This window comes from Myotis myotis, unplaced genomic scaffold (assembly GCF_014108235.1).
Source record: "Myotis myotis isolate mMyoMyo1 unplaced genomic scaffold, mMyoMyo1.p scaffold_m19_p_10, whole genome shotgun sequence".
Lineage (NCBI taxonomy): Eukaryota > Metazoa > Chordata > Mammalia > Chiroptera > Vespertilionidae > Myotis > Myotis myotis.
The window spans coordinates 37,168,111-37,186,911 of NW_023416314.1; the positions used below are offsets into that span (position 1 = coordinate 37,168,111).

The 18,801-nt window shown below is 55.6% G+C and overlaps 1 protein-coding gene across 1 annotated transcript in view; it reads left to right on the top strand.

Moving 5' to 3' along the window:
• The window catches only part of LOC118664217 (guanylate cyclase D-like), an 84,562-nt gene that overhangs the window by 53,335 nt on the left and 12,426 nt on the right, over positions 1-18,801 (top strand). Inside the window, exons 3-14 of the mRNA XM_036324092.1 lie at positions 2,671-2,966; positions 4,720-5,074; positions 6,473-6,557; positions 7,213-7,309; positions 7,398-7,523; positions 8,719-8,799; positions 11,141-11,317; positions 11,576-11,732; positions 12,014-12,163; positions 15,750-15,898; positions 17,449-17,612; positions 18,056-18,248. Coding sequence (XP_036179985.1) covers positions 2,671-2,966; positions 4,720-5,074; positions 6,473-6,557; positions 7,213-7,309; positions 7,398-7,523; positions 8,719-8,799; positions 11,141-11,317; positions 11,576-11,732; positions 12,014-12,163; positions 15,750-15,898; positions 17,449-17,612; positions 18,056-18,248 — 2,030 coding nt within the window. The remainder of the gene's footprint in view (positions 1-2,670; positions 2,967-4,719; positions 5,075-6,472; positions 6,558-7,212; positions 7,310-7,397; positions 7,524-8,718; positions 8,800-11,140; positions 11,318-11,575; positions 11,733-12,013; positions 12,164-15,749; positions 15,899-17,448; positions 17,613-18,055; positions 18,249-18,801) is intronic.

Here is an 18,801-nt window from a genome sequence, read left to right on the forward strand (position 1 = left end):
TGTGGGCGGCCTGGACTCCATGTGGCTGCTGATGGGGAGTTCCCTCCACATCAGACGCTGGGCTGAGCACTTGACCCCGCGTTAACCTCCCAGGAGCCCTGTGAGCTAGTCCTGCTGAGGCCTGCACTTTGCAGCTCAGAGAAGGGAAGTAACATGCCCAAGTCACACAGCTGGCAAGTTCAGCGGAGTTTGAGTTCTGATTCAAACATCAGCTGTGGAGTGGGAGCCAAGGGCTGCCTTAGTCCTTGCCTGGTACAGAGAAGGGGATGAGAGCGTAGGAAGGGAGCCCCAGAGAGGGAGTTAGAGCCAGTCTTTGTTTCTTGGAATTAGACTCAGAACTTTCATGGATTCATTGATGGATTGCTTGATCGCTTCCTGAATTTATCAAGCCCCTGCTGTGCTGGGTGTTGGGTTGCATGGGGGCTGAACAGACAGGTGCTTATGACAGAGAGGTCAAGGTCATCCCAAGAAGCAGAGGCCAGGAGCATCAGAGGGGGCATGGGGCTGGGCCCTGGAGGACCAGAGGAGGCTTCCTGGAGGAGGTGACACTTGACCTGTCTTTAAGGAAGTGGTTACCAGGGAGATGCATGGCAGAGCAGGTATAGGAAGAGGTGTCGCCTGGAAGACAGAAGGGACCTTAGAGTTCATCTAGGTTGGGGGTTTTCACACTGTGGGCCATTTGGGGCCATAAACTAACTTAGTGAATCAGACCAGCATTACAACAATAAGAAAGAGAATGAAACCGAAAGGGATAGAGAAGAATGAAGCAGAATGGAAATACAAGTAGTGAATGGGAGAGTGCATTGCAGATAGCAGGATAAAGTCTCGCTCTTGGAAACCTCCTTTCAGTTTTGTGAGTGCACTCACGTTTCATATACTCGTTTGAGAGCACACAAAGGTAAAATGCATTTCTTACCATTAGGCACAGTTTGAAAACCACTGAGACCAACCACCAAGTTCTACATCCGAGGGCACTGAGGCCAGTTCCAGGGAGCAGGGGCGGGCTGGCAGCCCCCGAGCTCGCGTGGCTGGGTGGTGACTTAGAGCAGAGTGGAGCAAGGGACCTGGCCCAGGTGTTCCCGCTGCCCCTCGGGGTGGGGCCTCGCTTCTAGCCTGGTTTTCCAGCAAGTGAAAGGGGAAGGAGGAAACCCACCTTCCACGAAGCAGATGCATGTAACCGAGTGCTGTGTAAACATTCAACCAAGTCACTGCGGAAGGCTCTGGGGATGGGGCAGGAGCTGGCTGGGTCCCAGCAGTGAGGCTGGAGTCTGGCAGGAGACAGATGTATATTTAGACAACAGGAGCCCAGAGGCTGGGGGAGCTGATCTACTTGGGGGTGGGTAGGGCTTCACAGAGGAGGTGACATTAGGGCAGAGCCTGAAATTGAGAAGTTGATTGCAGGAGGTGGTGAGGGGGTAGGCATTTTAACCAGAGGGGTCAGCTAGCGCAAAGCAATGGAGGTAGTGTTTTAACGGGACCGGGACAACGAGCCGTTCACCTCTGTGTGGCTGGAACATGGTGGCAGTCGGTGGGGGAAGCTCATCAGACTCCCTCTCCGACACTAGCAGGAGATTGCATTCCAGCCACTGTGCTGACTTGCAGGAGCCAGGATGCAGAGTGGTTAGGCGCACATGCTCTGGATTCAGATAGCCAGGATCCCACACTTGACCCACTTCCTACCAGCTGTGTGACCTCAGACAAGTCACTAAACCTCTCTGTGCTATAATTTCCTCATCAATGATATGAACCTAATAAAGTCCTTACTTCATGGGTTGTGAAGAGGAGATAAAGGGCTTAGAGCCCTGCCCTGAACACAGAGAGCACTGCTTACAATCAATGTAGGCTTTTACCCATTAGCCTCCCCAGTTTTGTGCATTCGCTCCCTCGTGTGGCCAACTATAGAACAGCTCCAACTCCCAGTAAGAGAGGGGAGGTTTGGTGAGAAGTGGAACAGAAGCCAGGCAGAGGAAAAGGGACAAAGGAAGCCCTGGTTCTGTGTCCCTTCAGTCCTGGTGGGTCTCTCTCCGAGGACCTTTCTTACTATTCTGAGGCCAAGACGGGGTGGCTCCCGCCCACGTCCACATAGCATGGCCACCCAGGGCTCAGCAGAGGCTGGGCTCCAGGCTCTGACTTCCACATGACCAGGGTCCTCAGGCCCCAGCAAGACCATCGACCTTCCTTGGCGGTCCCATATTCCTGGATTTTTTGGAGAAAGGGCTTGCAACAGGAACCTGGGGCCACTCCTTAACCTCTCTGGGCCTTGGTTTCCTCATCTGAAAGTAGAGATAATGATAAACATACTTCTTAGTACTGTTGTAATATCAAGTGACTAAATGTTTGCAAAAGTACTTCAGGCTAACACAGAGCAAGCTGTCAGTATACACTAGCAATTGTCAGAGACAGCAGGGCTCAGGGAGGGTGGGAAGTGGGTCATGATGATTGGGTGTGCCGGCTGGAAGGGAGCTATCCTCAGGTGAGATTGGGTGGTCCTGGATGTTATGGCTACAGAGGGAGCAGATAGAGGGCATATTTCTCCTTTCCCCAGACTGATGGGGAGGGAGGGCGCTTGGCAGTGGCAGCAGAGGGTGGAGGAGGACCTAAGAGCTCTGGGCCACTGACTTCTGGGCTCAGGGAAGGCTGCAAAAGTGAGCCTGCCACGTCTGCCTCCAGCCATGGTGCTGTGCATGCACTCGGCGCTCCTGGGAGGCTCTGAGCAGATGGCCCTTCTGAGACAAGCGTGGGCCCAGGGCCTGGCAGATGGGAGGCTGGTCTTCCTGCCCTACGACACCATGCTCTTCGCCTTGCCCTACCGGAACCACTCCTACCCAGCCCTGGGCCACGGTGGGCCCCTTCGGGAGGTCTATGATGCCGTGCTCACTGTCACCCTGGAGTCTGGCCCCATGGACAAGGTCATCAAAGCTGCCGGGGCCAGTGAACAGGGAGCCGCCCACCTGGAGCCAGAGCAGGTAGGTCAGTGCAGACCCTCACAGGGTTCAGGGGCAGGTGTGCATGGGCTCCGCCCCCATGCAGGCCTTCCTGGCCTTGGCCAGCTGCCCCCTGGCCTGTCAGTCCCACCTCCCCTGTGGGCACAGGACCCGTCCCTTATTTGACAAAGGGTCTTTGTCTGGTCCCTGGAATACTCTTTCTTTCATAGGGTGTGTGTGTGTGTGTGTGTGTGTGTGTGTGTGTGTGTTCTTTCTCATATTATTCACTCTTTTGGCCTGCTGGGTCACTTCTCCTCTTGAGTCTCCTTTGCTTCTCTTTTTTAAAATGCTGACTCAATTCCTCTATATGTCATTTCTGGCCCAGCCTCTTTCTCTTGCAGACATTCTTCTTCTCCTTGCTCTGTATTTCTCTAGCAAGTTGTGCAGATTAGGAGGAGAGCGTGTTGACAGTGTGGGAGAGTGGGAAGGTTTTCTGGAGTCACCACGGTGAATCTGAGGAGTATTGGGTGGGGGTGTGGCTGTGGCTCTGCTTGGGCTCATAGGACTCAGGTGGCTGTGCTTCTTGATATAAGAAGACAATGGTGCCTAGAGGTGGTGACAGAGATTCAGATGCTGATGAAGGGTCATTAAGCAAGTGATTCACCTGACAAATGTCATGTGAGCCCTTCTCATGTGCCACTGTGCCAGGTGGCAGGGACACAATGATGGACAAGATAGAGCTGGCTTTCAAGGAGCGTCTATTCTGTTGGTGTGAGATAGACAATAACCGAGCAACCTGACAACAAAATTTTACAGTGATAATGTTGCCAATAAGATAAAACAGGGTAAAGTGACAGAGAGTGGCTGGGGTGGAGAGTGGGCAACAAGAGATAGGATGGGCAGGGAAGCCCGCTGAGGAGGTGGCACTTGAGATGAGTGCTGAGTGATAAGGAGGCAGCCAGGTGAAGCTCTGGATGAGGAGCAGCCAGGTAGCAGAAAACAGCAAGTGCAAAGGCCCTGGGGCAGCATGCGCTTCAAAGCCAGAGGAGCAGGTAGAAGGAGCGGCTGGACTGTTATGAGTGATGGGGAGAGGGATCCGAGATGAGCTTGGGCCTCATCATGAGGGTCATTCTGGGCCGGGGTTGGGAGCCTGAACTTAACGTAAGAAAAACCATCAGTGGGCTTTAAGTAAGAAATTATTTGATTTGTCTTTTTAAAAACCACTTTGGTTGCTTTATGGGAAATGGCCGGAAGAGGGCTAAATGAAACAAGGAGGCCCTTGGGAAGCTCCTGTGTGGTCCAGGTGAGCGGCGAGGGTAACACAGACCCAGGTGGGAGGAGTACAGTTGGTGAGGCAGTTGAGTTTGGAATAAATTCTGAAATAAAGCCAAAAAGATGTGCTGATGAACTGGAAGTGAGAAAGAGAGGAGCCAGGAATCAAGCTGAGGTTTGAGACACTAGGCAAGTGGCAGTTCCATTTCCTGAAATGAGGGAGGGAGGACGGGCTTGGTGTGGTAGAACCAGGCAGGCCCTTGCAGGACCGGGAGTTCTGTTTGGGGCATATTAGGTAGATCTGAGGTGCCTGTGAGACGTCAGGGTTGGTGGTGGTGGTGGCCATGATGGTGGCAGTCATGGGGATTGTGAGGCTGCTGAGTGGGGACTGAGGCGATGGTGGGATCAAAGAGAGGAATATGGTGGGGGGTTGATGGTTAGGGATGATCATCCTGGCGATTGCTGCTGGCAGGAGGGCTGGGACTCAGACATTGCTGGGGATGAGGGACCTTCTCTTCCACAGGTGTCCCCACTCTTTGGGACCATCTATGATGCTGTGGTCCTGCTGGCCCATGCCCTGAACCTCTCCAGGAGCCATGGGACAGGGCTCTCTGGGGCCCACCTGGGGGCCCACACAGGGGCTCTGGATGTGGCTGGATTTAGCCAGAGGATCCGGACAGACAAGAAGGGCAGGAGGTTGGCTCAGTACGTCATTTTGGACACAGATGGTCAGGAAAGCCAGTTGGTCCCCACCCACGTCCTGGACACAGACAGGTGGCAGGTGCAGCCCCTGGGCAGGGCCATCCACTTTCCAGGAGGGGCCCCTCCGGCACGTGACTCCAGCTGCTGGTTTGACCCCAGTGCACTCTGCACCAGAGGTAATTCATCTACCCACCCACCCACCCATCCATCCATCCATCCATCCATCTATCCATCCATCCATCCACCCACCCATCCACCCACCCACCCATCCACCTATCCATCCATCCATCCATCCATCCATCCATCCATCCATCCATCCACCCACCCATCCACCTATCCATCCATCCATCCATCCATCCATCCATCCATCCATCCATCCATTCATCCACCCATCCATCCATCCATCCATCCACCCATCCACCCATCCATCCACCCATTTATCCATCCATCCATCCATCCATCCATCCATCCATCCATCCATCCACCCATCCATCCATCCACCCATCCACCCATCCATCCACCCATTTATCCATCCATCCATCCATCCATCCATCCATCCATCCATCCATCCATCCATCCATTCATCCACCCATCCATCCATCCACCCATCCACCCATCCATCTACCCATTTATCCATCCATCCATCCATCCATCCATCCATCCATCCATCCATCCACCCATCCATCTATCCACCCATCCACCCATCCATCCACACATTTATCCATCCATCCATCCATCCATCCGTCCATCCATCCATCCATCCATCCATCCATCCGTCACTCATTAAGGCTCTCCATGTGGACAGTCAGGTCAGTCCTGTGAGGTGCAGGAACAGGTACGAAGAAGAGACTTGGCGCTCTGTAGAGAAGATCGAACCAACAGTTGTGAAGCGCAGGGAAGGTTAGCAAGGCCCCCCTCCGCTGAGCAGGGCTAAAACACTCACAGAGCACATGGTCCCAGGCAGCCGCTTTTCATCCAACTCCTGACATCAAGGCTGGAGATTCGGATTCAGTGTGAGGAGGACTCTTCTGACAGTCAACGTGAATGACAATGTTCTGACTGCCAGAACAAATAGTGAGCGGCCCGTTGTGAAGGGCATGTAAGAAGAAGTAGGATAACAACGGACAGGGATACACAGTTTTAACCCAGCACCTGCTGTGTCCAGGCCCTGTGTTAGCAGCCAGGGACCCTGAGATGACTAAGACACAGGCCCTGCTGTCCAGCTACTCTCAGTCCAGTGAAAAGAGACCTGACATCCGGCAGACAAGAGTCCATAGTGTGATCAGGACTATGATGGGGTCTGAGCAGGGTGCTCCTGACCAAGGCAGGGAGCCTGAGGCGAGAACCCAGACAGCAATACTGGAATCAATCTCTGTGTGTGATGATCTGGCCACAGATAGGAACTTCCTAATTGGGGGCCATCCTGAACTTCACCCCTGGGAGGCGGTGGGCAGAGGTTTGTGTCCCCATTCCCCAGAGGGGACCAAGAAGCAGTGCAGGAGCTGCGTGAGGGGCTGTACTCCTTGTGCGGTTGTTACTGTTAGGACTCACATCTGCCCTCCCCTCCCCTCCAGGTACGCAGACCCCGGGCAGCTTCCTCACTCTGGCCCTGGCCTGTGTCATGGTGCTAGCGGGCGGGGCTCTCACTTGCCTCATCAGGTGAGACTGTGTGCCTGAGCCTGGCACTGCCCCTCTGTGCCCCTAGCCCTTCCGGGCCTCTCTCCTGTGGGCAGAGCCCTGGCAATGTGCAGGGGGCTTTCCCATCGTCTATTCCCAGGACCTCAGGACGGTCCTGCCTCCTGTCCATCCTAGAGCCCCTGCCAGACTCTGCGGAGGCCGGGGTGCTCCTGAGGAGGCCCGCGGGAGACTTGGGGAAGAAGCCTGGGCCTCACACAAGACCCCGTCCTCCCTGAGTTTCAGCCAAGCACCTGTGCAGTGGGCTTGGCCAGGACGACCGTCAACTTTGGAAGCAGTTCTTTCTGGGTCTTGGGACGCCTGTTTCATGAGGCTCAGCCACACCCAGGAAGGGACAGCCCTCCTCGCCCAGGCCGCCCCCAGGCTCTGGCTGCCCGTGAGGCCGAGACCAGCAGGCACATCAGGCTGGGAGTCCAGCTCTGAGCCGGGCTGAGGGCCTCTGAGGTGGGCACTGCCTGGTGGGTCCTCTCAGCCCAGCTGGGACTGCCGGGGAGGCAGGAAAGGAAACGGAGAGAGGATAGGTGAGGGCTCTGGGTCAAAGACAGGGCAAAGGAGCCGGACGGAGGCAGGAGTGACGCTTGTGCCAGCCCCTCTGCCATGCAATCTCTCTCCCCTCCAGACTGGGCGTCCAGCAGCTGCAGCTGGTGCGGGGGCCTCATGGGATCCTGCTGACAGCCCAGGAGCTGGCCTTCATCCATCCACCACTGAGCAGCCAGGTGGGTGGGCCAGGCGCTAGGCTGGCTGGGTGCGCATGCAAGGGACTGAGGCCCCGGCTAAGCTTTTGACCATGTCTGCCCCCTCCAGAGGCTGCATACGGACAGGGATAGTGCGAGTGAATCAAGAAGTGCGGCAGATGGTGGGAGCCTGAGGTCGGTGGCCCAGGGGTCAGCCAGGAGCTCCCAGGAGCCTGCCAACGTGGCCCTGTACCAGGTGGGAGCCTCTGCCACGCCCATGCGCAGACCTGGGGAGCTGTGGTCGGGTTAGGAGAAGCCTCTTGGGTCCCTATGCCCCACCCTAATCACTGAATGGGAAACTGAGGCCTGAAGAAGGGCAGTGACTTTCCTGGGTCCCCTAGCAAGTGGGCGCCAGGGCTAGGACTGGGAAGCAGGACTCCCAGCTCCCGTCCGGCATGGCTGGGGATCCGACCAGCCACGTGGGCAACAGCTAGTTCCTGGGCACTATCAGCAGTGGGTCCACCCCAGGGCTCTCTCAGCACCGGGGCCAGCCCAGGCCACATGCCTGCCTGCTCCTGTGATGGCCAGTGAGATCCTGGTCCCTGAGACCCTGACTTGTGGGGGCAGCACCAGCCCAGGACAGCCACTCCTTCTCCCAGCTGGCAGGGAGGCTGGGAGGTCAGAGGTTAGACTGGGAGGTTCTGAGGTCGCTGAGGACACTTGGGTTTCTCAGGTGCTGTGTCCTCAAAGGCAGCAGCTCACTGAGGCTCCGCTTCCCTCTCCCTGGCTCACGTTCCACGAGCAGCTAATGGTTTCTGCAGGAAGGAACATGTGGCTCTTGCTCCTTTTCTACCTTCTCCTTGGGGAATTCCATCCCTTTTTCTTTTCTGCTGAAAGGAGGCTTTAAAGACGCACAAAGCACTTTTGTTTGCTTCTCCAAGTTGGCCCTCAGTGAGGTTGAGGAGGCAGGAAGGCCTCGCTGAGAGGGAGAGAGGGCTGAGGGAACAGCTCTGGGCGGAGGCCTCTGCCTCTGCCCCTGCCCTGGAGTCCCTGGGTCACAGAGCCCCTCACTTCCAGGGTTTGGGGTGTCTGAGGCCCTGCAGAGTAAAACTGACCTTGGGGCCAGGCGCTAACGCCTTGATATCCACCATCTCGTCAGCCTTGCATCAGAATTGAAACGTGAAGCTCAGAGATCTGCAGTCACCTGCCCAAGGTCACAGGGCTTGAAAGTGGTGGAGTTAGGACGGGAACTTGAGTCTGTGAGCCAAGCCGGGCCCCCGGCTCTTCCCCAGGGCCACAGCCGAAGTCCAACTTTTGTGTCCCCTGGCCTCAGAGCACACAGAAAGAACATATTTATGGGGGAAAGCTCAGGCTGAGAGAGGCTGAGGGTCCGCCCAAGGTCACACAGCTGGGAACTAGCAGCAGCTGAACTCGTGTTCCTCCTTGAGCAGGGGGAGTGGGTGCGGCTGAAGACGTTTGAAGCTGGCACGGCCCCAGAGCTGCGGCCCAGCTGCCTCCGCCTCCTGAGAAAGGTAGGGCTGCAGAGGGCCTGGAGGGGGGCTGGGGACGGGGTGCCGTCAGGAGACCCTGTTGGTCTGGAAGGAAGTCCTCCTATTAGCACGATCGCCACCACATTGCCAACACGTCCATCGCAGTTATACACCCTCACCGTCACCATCACTCACCGGCATCCCAAAGTCATGTCACCACCTTCATGTGATCATCGCCATGACCACCAGTGCCACGTTCCCATCAGTATCACCACCTGTGTGCATTCAGCACCATCAAAGGGCCTCATCCTGTACCTGCCATCCCTCCACCCACCCACCCATTTTTATTCACTATTTATTGAGCACCAACTCTGCCAAGCTGTGTTCTGGGTTTGGAGGATACAGCCATGGAGAAGAGATAGGATTCCTTTTAGTCACTTATCATCATCCTATATAATAAAAGGGTAATATGCAAATTGACCCTAACAGCAGAACAACTGGGAATGACTGGTCACTATGACACACACTGACCACCGGGGGGCAGACGCTCAATCTCTGCTCAGCCACAAGCCAGGCTGCCAGCTGCCAGCACAGCGGTGGTGGCGGGAGCCTCTCCCGCCTCCTCAGCAGCACTAAGGATGTCCGACTGCAGCTTAGGTCTGCTCCCCGCTGGCAAGTGGACATCCCCTGAGGGCTCCCAGGCTGCCAGAGGGATGTCTGACTGCCAGCTTAGGCCTGATCTCTCGGGGAGTGGGCCTAAGCCAGCAGGTAGACATCTCCTGAGAGGTCCCAGACTGCAAGAGGGCACAGGCCGGGCTGAGGGACCCCCGCCCCCAAGTGCACAAATTTTTGTGCACGGGGCCTCTAGTTAATCATGTAAGACCCTTCACCCCTGAGATTTTTACCACCCTGAGAGACTGGGGGACGGAGGATGAGCCCAGGACCTGAGTCAGGAAGAGCCCAGGTGGAATCCTGCCCTCACGGGACGCTTTCTTGTAGAATGGAGCTAATAAAGCCACCCAGGGGAACTCCGAGGGTGGGAGACAATATATGAAAAAACCTAGCAATGTCCTGCCAAGTGGTGCAGCTTTGATAAATTGGGAATTTTATTATTATTCCCAACACCTGAAATTAGGTTTGTAGAGACTAAGTGACTGGAGGTTAGGCATTTCAGTGGGCATCTTGTAGCCAGTGTGCAAGATGTCTCCTAGAAGAAAAGGCTCGATGGTGGTCAAATGAGTTTGGAAATTGCTTGGGTGAGCGATAGGCCTTCTCGGGATTTCTAACATGCTGCTCTTGCTATCTATGCCTGTGTAACAATTTACCCCCAAATATACTGGCTGAAAGCAGCAACTAAAATACTCCCCCAACTTATTTTATAATATCTTACAATTTTGTGGGTAGGAAATTTGGGCAGGGCTCGGCAAAACAATTTTTCTAGGGCCTCTCCATGTGGTCTCTCTAGCATGGAGACTCTGGGTAGAGGGACTTCTTGTGGCCATTCAGGGCTCCAACAGACAGGAAATAGAAGCTGTTAGTCTTCTGAGACCCAGACACGAAAATCCCTGGACCACTTCTACCATGTCCTATTGGTCCCAGTGTCACAGAGCCCACCCAGACTCAAGGGGAGGGCACAGAGGCCCCACCTCTTGATGGCAGGGATGTCAAAGGACCTGAGGCAATTCTTACCTCCCCACATCTATAATAATGAAAGCATAATATGCTAATTAGACCGACAGCCAAACGACCTTCTGGACGTCCTTCCAGGCGACCTTCTGGACAAAGCCAGGGCTGCGAGGGCCGAGCCCCTTGCATGAATTTTGTGCACTGGGCCTCTAGTATGTTAATATGTGTGTGAATCTCTAAGGGGGAGAGTGTTCAACTCCCCCTCTCTTAGTTGATCCCTGAATTGTGTTTGTGAGGAGGGTCTTCCTAGGCAAGGGTTCCACCGTTTTTGCTTGAGCAAATGCTAGCCTCGCAGGTTGGGTTCAAGCTCTCTGGCCTGTTGGGCAGCCACCAGGGAGGCTGCTTTCTGCTTGGCCCTGGTCCCCTCTGCACCTTTTCTTCTCCTTATTGGTCACTGAGTCGTGGGGTTTTCAGGTTCATGGTGCCACTTAGGTTGGGAAACAGGCTTAGATCCCTGTACCATGGAATTGGTTACAGCTCATTCACTTATTCATCTATTGTGTTTTCACTCACTCACTCATCCATCCACCCACCCATCCATTTATCCTCCGCTTATCAAGCATCCATCATCCATCTGCCCATCCAACATGTCTGATGCCTCTCTATGCTCAGCCCTGTGCTGATGTACTGAGAGTCCGGGTGTGGATTTCACCCGGCCCAACCCCTGGGGGCTCCACAACGCTCATTTCCCTGGCAGATGCGAGAGCTGCGGCATGAGAACATTGCCACCTGCCTGGGGTTCTTCGTGGCCCCTGGGGTGAGTGCCCTGGTGCTGGAGCACTGTGCCCGGGGCAGCCTGGAGGACCTGCTGCAGAATGAGGCTCTGCGGCTGGACTGGACCTTCCAGGCCTCCCTGCTGCTGGATTTGATTCGTGTGAGAACCTCCTCTGGGCCTGGAACTGGGCGGGGGGGGGGGGGGGGGGGGCGGGGGAGGCAATGGGGAGGGGAGGGAGACAAGATGCTCAGACTTCCCAGACCCGGGCTCTCTTCACTTTGTCTGAGATGAGTCTGAATAGTGTGGCAAAGGGCGAGGGAGGCAGGAAGGGTTTCTGGGGTCCGTGGGAATTCTGAAAGGACCAGGGTCCCCTTCACTCGCCACAGGCCTAATGGACCCCCATTCTGTCCACCCCAGGGTGTGCGGTATCTGCACCATCAGCATTTCCCGCACGGCCGCCTCAAGTCCCGAAACTGCGTGGTGGACGAGCGCTTTGTGCTGAAGGTCACTGACCACGGCTACGCAGGGCTCCTGGACGCTCGGCAGGCTCCCCGCCCGCGGCCCACCCCGGAAGGTCAGCTCACGGGTGGGCAGTTGGTTCTGAGGCCTCTGTTTAAATCGGGTGCTTGTGAGGCGGGGAGAGGGCGAGCTCTCCAGTGCTCCAGCCTCTCTGTCAGGTGACCTGGTGGCTGTCCTCCCTGAGCCTGGGGCCCCTCACTGGGAATGGGGAGGAACCCAGCTCCTCCCGCGGCTGAAGGGGGAAGGCGGTGACACCCCATGTGGGAAATGCTGCCCAGCTCAGCCCAGCTTGGGTGGTTCGAGGGGACATGGTGGGGCCCCGCCCTGTGATTGCAGACCTGCTGTGGACGGCTCCGGAGCTGCTGCGGGGGCCCCGGGGGCCCGGGCGGGGCACCCTCCGAGGAGACGTCTTCAGCGTGGGCATCATCCTGCAGGAGGTTCTGACTCGAGGCCCACCCTACGGCTCCTCGGGGCTCTTGGCCGAAGGTACAGCATCCTCCTCCCCCCGTGGTCAGGGAGCTCCAGACATCACGAAATTCGGGCCTGAAAATAACCACACAGACACACTTGCCTGTTTGACCACAAGCGTTGGGTTTCTTTGGCTTAAGCCAGGCAGCCTTCAGCAACTCTGCCAACATGGCAGCTGACCAGGGCTAAAGACACTGGTTTCTGGGTGAAAGCCCCACCCCTTCCAGCCTCTCCCAGGGTCCTGGCCGAGTGTGCAATGCTCAGGCAGAGCACCCCACTGTTCAGCACAGGCTGTGTCATTACTGACCTCGGTTCTTCCCCAGCTGTAGCCTTTCCTTACTGTGTGGCCTTTCACAAATCGCTCACCCTCTCTGAGCCCAGCTTTCTCCCCTTTAAACCGGGAATCAAACTTAAGATGTGGCAGACACAGCCGGCCCATGTCTGATGTGGCCACGCTGCTTGGTCTTGGGTGCTTGGTTCTCTGCTTGGGGGCGGGGCTCCTTCTAGATTAGTGATGGCGAACCTATGACACGTGTGTCAGAGGTGACACGCGAACTCTTTTTTGGTTGATTTTTCTTGGTTAAATGGCATTTAGATATATAAAATAAATATAAAAAATATAAGTCTTTGTCTTACTATAAGTCTTTGTTTTACTAAAGTTTTTGATATTTGGTTGCAAATATCAAAAAATGTCTATATGTGACACGGCACCAGAGTTAAGTTAGGGTTTTTCAAAATGCTGACATGCCGAGCTCAAAAGGTTCGCCATCACTTTTCTAGAGCATCTCTGTGCCCACACTTTGGGGCGTACAGGAGAATCACCACACCTTCCCCACTGTCTCCTGGTCTTAGACATTTTCTGTCCTCTGACCCCAGTGCCAGGGCCCAACTTCAGAAATGCTTCCTCTCCTCCCGTGTTCTCTGTCAGGGCCGCCTGGACTCCAGGCTGCTCTTGCAGTTGTCCCCCAGCTGCCTCCACCCAGTCCCAGGGCCTGTCCCCACAGGGACCCTGGCATCTCAGCCCGAAGTGCAGGGCAGTGGTGGAGCCGAGCCCACCATCCCGTGTCCTCCCCCACCCCCTCCAGCGGATAATCTGTGACTCACAAGGAGGCCGGCCGCTTCCTTTCTCCACCAAAGCGCTGTTCAGTGAATAATGAGCATTCCAGGCCCCAAATTTATGAGGTGGAGGAATGGGAAGGAGGGGGGTTCATCAGGCCATTTGTTCAACATTCCTCAGCTGTCCCCCACCCCCCGCCCCATCTGCACTGATAGAGGGAAGACCAGCCAGATGGGACCCCCAAGCCGTGCTGCCAGTGCAGGACCCTTCAGGCCGGGGCTGCATCTGCCTTAGGCACAGGGACCAGGCTTGGGACCCCATGGCCACCCTTGGTTTGGGCTGTGAGACTGGGTCTGCTATTTGCTGGGGTGCTTTTCCTGATCATAGGGAGTAAAATGTTAAGCGCACAGGCATACAGTGTTAGGGGTCACCCACCTAAGCCCAGCTCCACGCCAGTCACCTCATGACTTGGAGTAAATCCCTTTCAGACTCTGAGCCTCAGTTTCTTCCTCTGTAAAATGGGAGCGTCATGCCTGCCTCCCAGAGTAGCTGTGAGGATTCAGTGAAATACTTTAGACAAAGTGCCTGGCTCCCAGTCAAAATCTGCCTGGGTAGTTTCAGGGTTGTGCTAATGAGGCTCTCGGGTTCTCTCCTGATTCTCCCCCTTGGACGCAGACCCTGTTAGAAATAGCATCTTTTTAAGATCCTGTATGTGAAAGGCACTTGGGAGGTGGGTAAGTGCACTCTTTTCTGAGATAGTTAAGTGAGGCTCAGAGAGGAGACTTCTCAGTGGGAAGCAGTGGGTCTGGGATTTGGACAAAAGTTCCCTGACCCACGCTCAGTGCTTCTGCCCTAAAATCTCTCGGTGTCATCCACGGAGCATCTCCCCACAGAGCTGGATGTGCAGCAGGGCCCGCCAATCGTGGTGATGCAAGGGGTGAGGACCGCGGGCCTGCCCAGTGCGGGAACACGAGACCCCGCCCGGCCGGGGCCAGGGGTTCCCAGCAGGTTCGCCTCAGGACTCCACTCCAATGTCAGAAAAGGCTGGAGCCTCACATGCTACTATTTGACTTTTAATATCCGCTGGCTGAGAGAATACCCAACGACAAGATCTGCTCTGAACTCAGCAACACTTTGAAATGGATTTGTACTTGTTTGTACTTGAGCCATCACAGCACCAGCTGAATACTTTTGAAAACGTGTTGTACATGTGCGCGCGTGATGCATTATTGGTTCCATCTGCTCACACCCCTTTGTGAGCACATCCCGCTTCCAGACCCTTCGCTCAGAGGCCCTCGGGTCTGGGGCCGCAGGCTGGGAACCTCTGGGCGGAAGGAGGAAATCGCGCAGGTCACAAGGGGATCCGGCCCAGTTCTGGAGTCTACTTTTAAGCGGCTCTGTGGCTGTGGGCAACTTAGGAACCTCAGTTTCCCTGCCTGTAAAATGGGACAGTGATGCAGGCACTACCCCCAACAAGGAGGCCAACAAAGAGATGGGCAGGGGAGTGAAATCCAGAAAGACGCTCCTCCTCACTGGCTCCCAGGATGCCCTCCTCCGAGGAGATTAATCAGCGCTGCCTGGAAACAGCACTAGCAGGTCTGTGCTGTTATTACGCCCCTGTTACCGGTGAGGAAACCGAGGCTCAGAGAGGTGATGTAACCTTAGAGAATGTAAACGGATAATGTCGATGTTCCCTCCTGCTCCGCTGGAAGCCTGAACATGTGCCCAGCCCCTCTTGCTCCAGCGTCCTTGAATTTCTCAGTTCCCCGGGCTCCCCAGCAGCTTCCTGAGGTTCTTTCCACCCATCTCAGGTGGAGAAACCAAGGCCCCGAGGGATGCCAACAGGCAGAGCCAGAGCTTGAACACCGACCCATCTGACCTCAACTTAGTCTGGTGGCCTTAGCACATGGAGGGGGACAGGAAGGTCCACGGCAGGGCCGTCTTGGGAAAATGATGATGATGACGGTGGTGGTGATGATGATGAAGATACTGATCAGACAGTTGTGCTTTGCATTTGTGAGGGGTTGGCACCAGAGGGTCTCCAGGAGGCAGGGCTGGTGAAAAGAGCCGCGTGGCCATCACTGGCAACAGAGCAGCAACACTTGATTCAGCATCTGGGGGTGGGGAGAGCCTGCTGGGTGCCAGGCACCTAACCTCTACCATCGCGTCCCTCAGCACCCCTCTCACGAAGGCAGTTTATTAAGCTCATTTCCCAGACGGGGAGACGGAGGCTCAGAGACGTCACCGCCTTGTCCACCATCTCATAGACCAAGAATTTAAAGCCCACCCTGAAGTAGACCCTTCCTCTGAGACCCTGTCCCTAGCCACACCCAGGGCGGACCCAGGAAAACAAGAGTCCTGGGTCCACCGACTACCATGCCTCGGGGCCCAGAGAAGGGCCAAGGAGCACCTTCAAGGCCCGATTCCCCCCCTCCCACCCCCCCATCCCCCCACCGCAGGCCTACCCTGCTCTCCCTCTCAGGCCCTCAGCCCCTCCCACAGCCCTCCTGGGGCCTCGGGGCCACCACCACACGGTGTTCGTTGCAGAAATCATCAGAAAGGTGGCATCGCCCCCTCCCCTGTGCCGGCCACTGGTGTCCCCTGACCACGGGCCGCCCGAGTGCATCCAGCTGATGGAGCAGTGCTGGGAGGAGGCTCCGGAGGACAGACCCAGCCTGGACCAGATCTACACCCAGGTCAGTGCTCCCGGGAGGAGCTGAGTGCTCACCAGAAATGGCTGATCAATGCACCCCACTTTGCCCAGTGAGAACCCCACACTGTCCCTGGGGCCTAGAAAGGGGGCCGCAGGCCAGCACAGTAACCCTGCGGGGCCTGGGGTACAGCCTCTGAGGCCTTCCTGAGCGCCACGCCCCACATTGTGCTCCGCTTACTTCATTTAATCCTCGTTATCATTCTTCATCGTTCTCCAAAGGAGCATTGCCATTATCTGGGCTTTACAGAGAGAGACCGAGGCACAGAGAGGTGAGGGGACGTTCCCAAGGTAACTGAGGGAGTGACAGCTGGCCTGGAGTCCAGGCCCAGGTTCGTCTGTCTGCAGACCTGGCACTGGGAACCCCGACCCTATACTGGGCCTCCTGGCACCAGGGTAGAGAGGCTGTTGGTGGCTGTGGTGGCAGCACTGGCTCCCTGCGGAGTGAGTGGGGGATGTGAGGGGCACTGGGGCCCCCAGGCCTGCCCTGGGGACTGCAGAAGGAGGGGTGAGGCAAGTCTGCACGAGCCTGTGGGGCAGTGGAGGGTGTGGGCCTGCCTGCACCGGCTAATGGCTCCCACGGGGCCAACCCATCAAGCCTGAGGTGAGACCTTTGTGCCTCCCCTTCCCACCCCACCCCCTCTCCAGCCACAGCAGAACACTGTCAAGGAGAGGCTGTGAGGTTGTTGACTGCACGGTTTGTACTCACACATGGCTGTCCTCACAGGAGACCTTCTCTCTGCTCAGGGCCAGCAGTAGGCGTGTTTCTCTTGAGAAACTAGTTTAATGCCCCATTGTCTCGTGGACTCCACGGATCATACAATCTATATTTCCCTCTTTGCCTTGTTGCTAGGAAGCTCATATCTAAACTTGGGACCAAATTCTAGTGTGCATTTTGCACACAGATCTCAATGCTAAATTAGCTTAAAAAGAACTATTCTTCTTTGTTCCAAGTGTCCTTATATATTTATGGTTTCATTTTGTGGCATTGCTTTATTTTTCTTAGTACTTAAAATTTTTTGGAGCATAGAGAGAAATTGAGAGGTAGAAACAGATTAGTATATAAATAAGCTACATATATTCTTTCTACCTACCTATCTGCCCATGTATTTACCCACTTATCCATTCATACATCATATCCACCCATCCGTCTAGTACCCATCCATCCATCCATCCACCCACCCATCATCACCCATCTTTGAGAAGAACAAAGAGCGCCTTTTCCGCAGGGTTGTTGTAAGAACCAATGCAGTAGGGCCAGTGTTTGTTAACGGTAATGGCGTGCTGAGCCTGGGCTCCTTTGCAAAGTCCTTTCTGCCCACCTCACACAGAACTAACCCAGTCGTCTCCCAGCCGTCTGTGTTTTCCCTCAGAGGAGCTGCCTCCCCCTGTCTATTCCGTATCTGGTCCCCACCAGTCCGTTTCCTCCAGGCAGGGACCGTGTCTGGCTCATTCCTGTGAACCAGACTGCGAACAAGCTGCGGGCTGAGTGTGTTGCCCTTTGTGGATGAGCTGGGAATTTAATTCCATCTCCAGTTCAAAAGCATCAACCGAGGCAAGAAGACCAGCGTTGCCGACTCCCTGCTGCGGAGGTTGGAGAAGTATTCCCAGAACCTGGAGGGCCTGATCCGGGCGCGGACTGAGGAGCTGGAGCTGGAGAGGCAGAAGACGGAACGGCTGCTCGCTCAGATGCTCCCACCGTGAGTGGCCCCTTAGGACCCGGTTGTGCTTCTAGCCTCGGTGGCTCTGAGCCTGGGACTGGTGCTCAGTAAAGCTGGGTTCCGTGAATTCATTCAATCCATTCATTGTTTATTTATCCAACAGATGTTCTCAGTGCCCTTACATGTGCTAGGCACTGTGCTGGGCACGCGGGTTTGGAATTTCTGCCACCTCTCTCGCTCTCTTGGGAGCCAAGGAGAGGGAACAATGTCCCCTGTCTCACTTCAGAAAAAGTGATGTCCAGAGAGGGACAGGCATTCGCTGGAGGGCAGCCAGAACATCAGCAGACCTGTCCCAGATCTCCTAACCCTCAACGCGGGATTTCCTCCAAAATATCCCCCCCCATCCCCACCCCCCGCTTACCTCCAGACTGTGGGAAGGGGATCCTTCTACCCTGTGACTCTGATCTGTCCCATCCCTCCAGGTCTGTGGCTGAAGCTCTGAAAACTGGGGCGACTGTGGAACCGGAGTACTTTGACCACGTTACCATATACTTCAGTGACATTGTGGGTTTCACCACCATCTCAGCCCTGAGTGAGCCCATGGAGGTGGTGGGCCTGCTCAATGACCTCTACACGCTGTTTGATGACGTTCTGGGCAGCCATGATGTGTACAAGGTGAGAGAGTACCAGGAGGCTGGCATTCCATCTCTCCTTCCTTTGCCACTATGTTGATGTCACACATTTACTTCCAGTTATTTCTTCATGTGTTTTTATCAGGTTGCTAAAGCTGCGTAACAAATAACCCCCAAATCCAGGCATGTGAAACGATAAGTACTTATTGTTGCGCACAGGTCTATAGGTGAGCTGGAAAGTTCTCTGTACTTAGCTAGACTCAGTCATACATCTGTGGTCAGCTGTGGACGTGACAGGAAGCTCTGTTGATCTTGGTTGGGCTCTCTCACATCTCTGGAGCCTTGGCTGGGACAGCTCAGTTCTGGTCCACATGGTCTCTCAGCCTCCAGCAGGCAGTTGGGCAAGGGCAGACGAGGAGTCAGCTCCCGTGCCTGCCCTCAGGGAGCACTTGGTGCTGTAGGTAAACGATGAAGGCAGCCCACAGCGAAAGTGATGATCAGGGAGGCAGTGAAGGCTGAGAAGGCTTCCAGCCAGCCAGGGGTAGACATGCAGAATAAAGAGCAAGACAGGCTTCCTGGAGGAAGTGCTGCCTTCC